The sequence below is a fragment of the Rhinopithecus bieti genome, unplaced genomic scaffold (genome assembly GCF_001698545.2).
Source record: "Rhinopithecus bieti isolate Rb0 unplaced genomic scaffold, ASM169854v2 scaffold_17861, whole genome shotgun sequence".
Lineage (NCBI taxonomy): Eukaryota > Metazoa > Chordata > Mammalia > Primates > Cercopithecidae > Rhinopithecus > Rhinopithecus bieti.
In genome coordinates, this window is record NW_016809830.1 from 3,148,105 (window position 1) to 3,157,654 (window position 9,550).

At 44.8% G+C, this 9,550-nt stretch overlaps 1 protein-coding gene across 11 annotated transcripts in view; it reads right to left on the reverse strand.

The window, feature by feature from the left end:
• Positions 1–1,882: 1,882 nt before the first annotated feature.
• The window catches only part of ZNF532 (zinc finger protein 532), a 133,933-nt gene continuing 126,265 nt past the window's right edge, over positions 1,883–9,550 (reverse strand). For 4 of the 11 annotated variants that reach the window (XM_017890494.1, XM_017890492.1, XM_017890499.1 and 1 more), the window contains 3 exons: positions 8,975–9,087; positions 6,435–6,582; positions 1,886–4,371 (listed from right to left, as the gene is read on the reverse strand). In XM_017890494.1, the coding sequence (XP_017745983.1) occupies positions 3,877–4,371; positions 6,435–6,582; positions 8,975–9,087 (756 nt within the window). In that variant the 3' untranslated portion in view covers positions 1,886–3,876. Of the gene's footprint in view, positions 4,372–6,434; positions 6,583–8,974; positions 9,088–9,550 lie in introns of all 11 variants that reach the window. The other 7 variants (XM_017890493.1, XM_017890489.1, XM_017890488.1 and 4 more) reach the window with 4 other exon arrangements.

Consider the following 9,550-nt stretch of genomic DNA (forward strand, 5'->3'; position numbering starts at 1 on the left):
TTTTTTGGAGATAAGAGTCTTGCTCTGTCACCCAGGCTGGAGTGCAGTGGCACCATCTCAGCTCACTGCAACCTCTGCTTCCTGGGTTTGAGTGATTCTCCTGCCTCAGCCTCCCAAATAGCTGGGACTACAGGTGGGCGCCATTTGTATTTTCATTAGAGACAGAATTTCACCATGTTGGGCAGGCTGGTTTCGAACTCCTGATCTAGGGTGATCCACCTGCCTTGGCCTCCCAAAGTGCTGGGATTATAGGTGTGAGCCACCGTGCCCAGCCTACTTCCCTATTTTTAAGTAACCTAAACCTTGAGAAAAAATTTAAGGAATCACATAAGCTTGAACTTTCAGATCAGACTTTCTCTGTATTCTACATTAAGAAACCCTCTGGAAACTATATCTGAAATGCTACTTACAGCTGAAGCCACTTTCCAAGCCTACTCCCACTACCCTAGGTCAAGTGTTCCTACTGTGTCAGGACCATAGCTATGCCAATTTAAACGTTAATCCTGTGATGGCCAAATACTTTCAGCTTCCTGGGCACGTGGGAGGATTGCACTTCCCAGCCTCCTTGTGACTAGGTGGCTCCGCATGACTGGTTTTGGCCAGTGAGTTGTGAGAAGTGGCACCTGTCACTTCTGGGCCACAGCATTTCATTGCATTTTCCCTCTGCCACACAACTGGCAGCTTTTCGATAGTGGGGTAATGGGACAAGGAGATACGGAGCCATGCCTCTAGCCAACCCACAGTGGACACTGAACGTGAACAAGAAATGCCTTGTGATAAGCTATTTAGACTTAAGGTCATAACCACAGTATAACCCGACCTATCCTGATTGATATACTCCATCCTAAACACTGCCACCCATTAACCAGGTCCTATCACTCACCTGTCCAAATGACTACCTCTATCAATACAAACCCCTTCATTCTATCATTCACAGTGGTTTTTTTTTTTTTGAGATGGAGTTTTGGTCTTGTTGCCCAGGTTGGAGTGCAACAGTGTAATCTCAGCTTACTGCAACCTCCGCCTCCCAGGTTCAAGTGATTCTCCTGCCTCAGCCTCAGAGTAGCTAGGATTACAGGCACCTGCCACTGCACCCAGCTAATTTTTTATGTTTTTAATAGAGATGAAGTTTCACTATGTTGGCCAGGCTGGTCGTGAACTCCTGGCCTCAGGTGATCCACCCACCTCGGGTTCCCAAATTATGGGGATTACAGGCATGAGTCACCATACCTGGCCTCATTCAAGGGTTTTTCCAACTTGGCCTAAGCCTATTCTTTCAGGCTTAGCTCTCACTTCTGCACTCAAGAGTACATGGACTTCCTAGGAATTGAGCATACCTCACGTTATACTCCTCCTCAAATGCACACACCCAGCATCTACAACTAATGAAGAATGGGCAGAATTTATGTCCCAGCATGATTTTGTTGAGCATTCACTGTTGACCCAAGTATTAATGTCTTTCATTAATGGCTAAGATTTTCTACACTACCTTCCCAGTTCCCTCTAGTCCCCCTTTCTGGAACTTCCATTAAACGGAAGCTAGATCTTCTCACTTTGTTCTTGATTCCTAACCTCTCTTTCATATTGGAAATGTCACTTTATCTCTGTGCTAAGGCTAATTTTCTCAAGGGCTATTTTCCAGTTTACCAATTCCCTCTTCAGCTGAACAATCCAGGTTTTCCCCCAGGGTTACAGCATTGTGTAGTGTTTTTCTGGAATCTAGATTTTAGTTTCTTCATTTTAGACCTCTGGACATTTTAAAAAACTTTGTTTTCTCATCTATGTATTTAACAGGTGTTAATTTTATATTAAGCATCTCTGGGTACTTTAGAAAGACTTTCAGGATATTTATAAAGTCATGGTGCCAAAACAAAATTCTGTATCATGTTTTGTACATACTTTTTATTTGTTGAATAAATGAATATTTGTCAATATGTACATAACCACATAGAGCGAGCATTAGATTTAGAAAGCAAAATATTTGGGTTCTAATATGCAAAGCCACTTACCAGCTATGAGGGCTTCGGCAAATAACTGAATCTGAGCTCAGCTTCCTCAATTGTAAAAGTAGGTTATTCGGACCTATGTGGCTTACCACACAGGCTTATTGCAAGGTTCAAATGCAGAAACATAAAAGTGCTATGAATACAACTTAGAGCAATACAACCATAACAAGTAACAGCAATGGAATTTCAAGCTGAAATTCACACCCTCGGATTGTACCGATGTACTGATGGAGTCAACGAGAAAGTGACAAAATAGCTGATTACTAATGAGAACGAATATGCCATTCTTCTGAGTGGGAAGAATTCTGCAACATCCTGTAGCTTGTCCCTGCAATTAATCACTTCCCAAGCTTCACAAAGATGTCAGAGACCCACCGTCAATAACTCTCTCACAGAAGCACAAGGGCCAAATGTCCCACGTTTATTTACATATGAAATGTGTTTCATACAGTTATGATGGAGTGCATAACACCTGACAGCAGCAAGACCTTTCGTGGAACCGAACGTTGACTACAGTATATCATGCAAGTATCTATATATACACAAAAGAATTCCTTTTCTTAAAAAAAAAAAAGTACAAAACATGTTCAGGGATAAATACAAGATATAAAATGCAAAAGAAAACACAAAACGAAACCAAAAAATAGAACTCTCTCAGAGAACTATAAACGGAAGGGACAGAAGAGTACCTCTGCTGCATTTTAATAAAGCAGAACTACCGACGTTAAATATACTCTTGAAATGGCTGAACTAAACCCGGGTGGCTCAGTGCTTAAGGTAACGGCCAATTGCAATACACAGGCGGCTGCATTGATAAGTCGGTGGTTGAAGTTGTGCATCCCGACTCTAAGTACCAGAACGTTTGGCAGTAGCACCCAGAACAGGAAACGCCAACTCTTTTGACAGCAAAGGGTTAAGTCAACTGATTTTTTTTCTGTCAAGAGCCAGAGAAATACTTGATATTCTTAGTTGTGTTTCTGTAATAGTTAATAAATTACATGACAAAAACCTGACTATATAAATCTATTGGTCTAACTACGTATTTGTAACTTTTATAGTAGTCCAGCCCTTTCGTTACTTTCCCTCCTTGTGCTCTTAAAGCCGGCCTTGCAGATCTGCCCAGAAAAACAGCCCCATTTTTTTTCTTTAAAATAGCCTTCCCCATTCCTCAAAATGGAATTGAGGAAATCAGCATTCCTTATTAGATTCCTGGCTTCAGTTTTTATCCACCCCGGGAAAGGAGCAACCTGCAAGGCTACTTTAAACACCCTTGGGCGTGGCCTGAAAACAAAGGCAGGCCCACAGTGGAGCGCAGTTGTCTCAAATGTGAACTCACTCCCTCAGGGCAGGCACATCGAGGAAGTGCTAAGACACTTAAAAGTTCCTAGTGTTTTTGAGACCCACAATACTTACAATTTATGTAGTGAATTCTAAAAATTAAAAACACTAAAAAAGGCATTATTTTAGCCTGTAATTAGTCAACCCATTCAAAATCCAAACATACAAAATGGTTTATTTGAATTCAGGAACTGCCCCTGTTACTAAGAACTCTGTTTTAAAGAAACAGTACAAAAGAAAAATTCTAACCCAAAACAACTCAAATGGTTTTCCACTAAATACTGATACAAACATGTAACAAAGAGTATAAAAAGTTATTCATTTAAATATATACAAACTCTTTGAAACTCAAATACTGTTTTAATACTTATCGAGGATATATACGACGAGGTGAAGGAAGGTACGCTGAAAGAGAATATATTGCAACAGCCTAGACAGTACTGTTAACTCTATTATACTGCAAACCTTTTGTAACAAAAATGTCTTTTTTATTCCAATGTGGACAGGGATTTTCCTCATGGAGCATCTGTGGCTATTTCTCGGCTGAGCTCATCCTTTTGGATTTGATGAAGGCCATGCCGTGTGTCCGCATGTGAGTGTTTAAGGCAGCTTCAGTTTCAAAAGTTTTTGCGCACACTTTGCACTTTCTGTCTGACACGGCGCCATCGGGGGATTCATCCTCGTGGCTGGGTTTGTTCTCCTGTTGGTTATCTTCCCCAGCCCCATTTTGCTTGGACACTGGCTGAGGTTCCTTTAACTTGTGTACGATGAAGAGGTGCCTGGATAGAGAGACATGAGACGTGTAGCAGAGGCCACACTCCCGGCACTGGTAGGAAGAACCATCGGATTTGTGCTGAGGGATGTGTTCGTGGAACTGCAGCAGGTTTTCAGTGGTGAAGCCACACACGGCACATTTGTGAACCTTAAACACATTGATTTTCAGCTTTTTCAATGGTTGAGTGATTGCTCCTCTGGGAGGCCTGAACTCCAGAACTGGTTCTTCCAACTTCCGCTTGGGACTGGGGACCTTTCAAGGAAAGAGAGCAAATGATACGATTGAAAACCATTCGTCCCGGTGGCTGATAAATGATCGGTTCTCTTACTTTAGAGCTGCCAGGAAAACAAGTGCTGAACGCTTTGGGATTTAGGGGCTTTACAGCTCTGTGTCTGCCACCCCACCCAGAGGCCCGTGCCTTTCTTCCACTCCAGACAGAAACCCACTAGCTGTTGTTACCAGGCACTGCTCTGGCCACTGGGCACAGCAGCGGACAAATGAGCTCCTAGCTTCCTGGAATTTGTTACAGCGGAGTTAGATGAACTGAAACAAATTAGAAAATACGCAGCACGTCAGACCCAGGACAACCAAGCAGGGTGGGATGGAGGCCATGGGAAGCAATGGGGGTGTATGTGTAGCTGCTAGGTGATGTGGTATGGTCAGCGACGGCCTGGTGACAGGTGACATTTGAAAAGAGACCTGATGCAGTGTGGGGAAAGCAGTCAAACATAGGAAGCTGTTGAGTGCCAAGGCCTAAGGTGGGAATAGGCTTGTGAGTGGGGGACAGAAGGGTGGCCAGAGCCAGTAGGAAGGAGTGCTCAGGGAGCCCGCAGGAACCAGGGTCCGAGAGATGCGGAGATGGACTGTAATGCCCCTTGTGAGAAAGACAGTCAGCATTTCGCTTTTCGACTGAGAGCCACTGGAAGCTTTCCCTACCCTTTCTTTCGACATCATTTCCCCTGCTGCATCTGCCATTTATCCTTCCCTTCCAGGGCTCTAAATCCCACTTTGAATCCCCTTCCCAAGCCCATGTGTCCCTCCTCTCTGCCCCAGCTTTTCTGCTCTGTTCATGTGCACCTTCACATGTGGCCATGACCTGAAGCTACCTTTGCACACACTTTCTTTTTTTTTTTTAAGACGGAGTCTTGCACTGTTGCCCGGCCTGGAGTGCAGTGGCACTATCTTGGCTCACTACAACCTCTGCCTCCTGGGTTCAAGCAATTCTCCTGTCTCAGCCTCCCGCTTAGCTGGGACTACAGGTATGCACCACCATGCCCGGTTAATTTTTGTATTTTTAGTAGAGACGGGGTTTCACCATATTGGCCAGGCTGGTCTCGAACTCCTGACCTCGTGATTGTCTGCCTCAGCCTCCCAAAGTGCTGGGATTACAGGTGTGAGCCACCGAGCCTGGCTTCACACATCACCAGGAGCACTTGAAGTATTGTATTTTAATGCCACACCAGTCTGACTTGTATTCTGATGAGGTTTTACTCAATGATTAACTCCCTGAAAGCATACATAAGCTTTTACTTGGTTACATTCCAGACTTAGCACAGCACCAAAGACAGGAGGGCTTTTTAAATATCTTTTTTTTTTTTTTTTTTTTTGAGACAGTCTCGCTCTTTTGCCCAGACTAGAGTGCAGTGGCGTGATCTCAGCACACTGCAACCTCTACTTCCTGAGTTCCAGCGATTCTTCTGCCTCGGCCTCCTGAGTAGCTGGGGATTACAGGTGAGCTCCACCATACCCGGCTAACTTTTGTACTTTTAGCAGAGATGGGGTTTCACCATGTTGGCCAGGCTGGTCTCAAACTTCTAGCCTCAAGTAATCAGCCTGCCTTGTCATCCCAAAGTGTGGGGATTACAGGCATGAGCCACCGTGCCCAGCCTAAACTATTTCTTTAAACTTTTTTTTTTTGAGAGAAAAGTCCTGCTCTTGTCCCCCAGGTTTGAGTACAATGACTATCTTGGCTCACTGCAACCTCCGCCTCCCGGGTTCAAATGATTCTCCTGCCTCAGCCTCCCATGTAGCTGGGATTAAGGCGCCTGCCACCATGCCCGGCTACTTTTTGTATTTTTTGATAGAGACGAGGTTTCACCATGTTGGCCAGGCTGGTCTCGAACTCCTGACCTCAGATGATCCGCCCGCCTCAGCCTCCCAAAGTGCTGGGATTACAGGCGTTGAGCCGCTGTGCCCAGTCAGTCTGAATTTTTAAAACTGTAACTATGCAACAAAAACTTAAAAAAAAAAAAAAAAGAATGGGAAAAGCAGGTCAACACAATTTCACTGTAAAGCAAACATCTGCAGTGTTAGACCTTGGTGTCTTCTTTTATTTCTGTTTCCTCCTCATTGGTGGCGTCTGTCATTTCTTTCAGGTCAGGGTCCTTGATGCCATGCATCAGCTGGACGTGCTTCTCCAGCATCAGTCGTTTGGTAAAGGTACGTCTGGAGTCTGGGCAGTGCCTGTGGGGTGAAAGGCAAGGAGATAACGCACTTGCTGACAAAATAAGCTCCTGTGGAGGAACTCATGGTTGAAGGGCCTCCCGAGCCACCCGTTCACACGGACAGGTCCAGTGAGCTCAGTTCACACCACAGTTCAACATGCAAGCAGCCATTTTGCTAGGAGTGTTCCTTTATTTACAGGTCTAGATGGCTTTAATTTTAAAGAGAAAATATTGCATTTCAAAAGTTTTCAATGACTCAGTATTTTCAGAATGAGCACCATGCTGAACACGTTAGTATAAAGTCCCTCCTTGACTCCTTCGTGCTGCTATTAATTATTCCTATCCTCTGCCGTGACAAAGACATGAGTGTCCAGCCCAAATGCCTCCAAGCACAAAAGCAACATGCATGTTTATACTCATGGTAGTTGAGTATGTGTGTTCACTCAGTAGATGATAAGCAGATCAAAATAGTTTTCTTTGAAAATAATTGACCTCTTTTCTTTAATAAAGCAGGCCAAAGGTAGTTTAGAAAACAGGTTGGCTGGGTGCAGTGGCTCACGTCTGTAATCCCAGAACTTTGGGAGGCCAAGGGGGGGTGGATCACCTGAGGTCAGGAGTTCGAGACCAGCCTGCCCAACATGGAGAAACCCTGTCTCTACTAAAAATACAAAATTAGCCAGGCATGGTGGTGCATGCCTGTAATCCCAACTACTCAGGAGGCTGAGGCAGGATAATCAGTTGAACCCGGAAGGCAGAGGTTGCAGTGAGCCGAGATCGTGCCATTGCACTCCAGCCTGGGCAACAAGAGCAAAACTCCGTCTCAAAAAAAAAAAAAAAAAAAGGAGGTAATGGCCCTAGTCATTATGGCTGCTATAAAACCAGGTATTAATAATGCTACTGCAGGGAAGGACAAAAAGTCTCTTGTGGTCTCAAATCTGCCTTCAAAATGGCTTCGGAGGAATTTATAATGATTGGCCCTAAATCCTGATGACATCCTATTAGAGACCTTTGCACGGCAGTGGCAGGCGCCAGCATCACCCACAAAGGACGGGGGGGTCTCCATGAGGATGAATTTTTTGTTGGCCATAAGTTAGTGGAACAATCCCAGCATTTTATGGTAAGTTGATGGGGAAATAAACAAAACCTATCAGTGAAGCATTATGGGCCAGACCTCCCATTGTCATCTTGGCCCAGAGCATCCTTCTAAATTCTGATTCTTTTGATTTGGTCTCAACACATAGACTTTATTCATAATCACTCTTATCTCACTAAACAGCTTCAACTTCACTGAATCAGATGATTCCTACCCAATTATAACTCCCTGCAAATCTGATAGCCAACCTTCATGACTCTCCCGATCCATAGGGTCCACCTGGCCTGCACTGACATCCATGTAACATTTCAGTGCTTTAGCCTCAGGGTCCTTGGCTCTCTCATGAGACATGCTTTCTTCTTATCAACCCACTCCAGGCACATTCCAGTTGAGTGAGTGATAGACTTTCACTAATGATGAGATATGTTCTGGTGTTCATGTATGAAGTAGCAGCTTATAACTGTCCACTGCAGTCTCGGTTGATGTTGGCCCACCCAGTCCCTTGGATTTGGTCACAGGCTGCCCCACCTTCGGTGGTGACTGCCCCCAGCCAACCTCTTTTCTAAACTATCTTTGGCCTGCTTTATTAAAATAGGTCGATTATTTTTCAAAAATTTCATAAATTCATAAATATAAAAACATATCAGTAAATACTAAGTAAAGCGACTACCTAATTTGTGGTAGATAGGATATGCTGTGACTGCAAAGGGGCCCAGCCGAGGACTGAATCTGTGACCAGCCCTGAAGCTAGCCAAATCACCTCGGTGTGTGCAGAGAGACCATGTACTGCCAATCAATCGCTCCCCCAGGACACTCAGGGATCAGGCTGGGTGCCAGGGTTCACGCCTGTAATCATCCTAGCACTTTACAAGGTCGAAGCAGGTGGATCACCCAAGGTCAGGAGTTCGAGACCAGCCTGGCTAACAAGGTGAAACCCCATCTCTACTAAAAATACAAACATGAGCTGGGAGTGGTGGTACGTGCCTATAATCCAGCTACTCAGGAGGTTGATGCAGGGGAATCACTTGAACCTGGGAGGCAGAGGTGGCAGTAAGCCAAAATTGCACCACTGCACTCCAGCCTGGGGAACAGAGTGAGATGGTCTCAGAAAAAATGTACATGAGATATGCAAGAAAATGCTCCTTTTTATTTTCATATTTAAGTGTGACAACCCAATCTAAAACCTCTATGCCAAAACAATAATAGAAATGTAATCTAGCAAATGTGGAGCATAGCAAATTGATGGTACTACACTAAAAACCTTCCAGAGGTTCCTCCTGAGTCTTCTGACTGCGTCCCGTTAGAAACCAGGACTTACGAGCAGGCGTACACTTTCCTGATGCCTTTGTGCTTGATCCGGTTGTGCCGGCACAGGCTGTGGGACGAGCTGAAAGACTTGTCACACTGGCGGCAGGGGTGTTTCTTCATTTGCTGGAGGAAGGAGAGAAAGTCACTTAAGAGAATGAAAACAGATGCATTCAAACAATTAAGAACTCTTTTGTAACAGTTTAAATCATTATTACAGGTCCCAAAATCCAAAACTGAGTGTTGACATGACACTACACGTGGAAAATGTCATGCCTGACCTCATGTGACGGGTCACAGTTGGAACTGTCTCATGCACAAATTTAAAATTATTTTATAAAAGTACCTTCGGCCGGGCGCGGTGGCTCAAGCCTGTAATCCCAGCACTTTGGGAGGCCGAGACGGGCGGATCACGAGGTCAGGAGATCGAGACCATCCTGGCTAACACGGTGAAACCCCGTCTCTACTAAAAAAAAAAATACAAAAAACTAGCCGGGCGAGGTGGCAGGCGCCTGTAGTCCCAGCTACTCGGGAGGCTGAGGCAGGAGAATGGCGTAAACCCGCGAGGCGGAGCTTGCAGTGAGCTGAG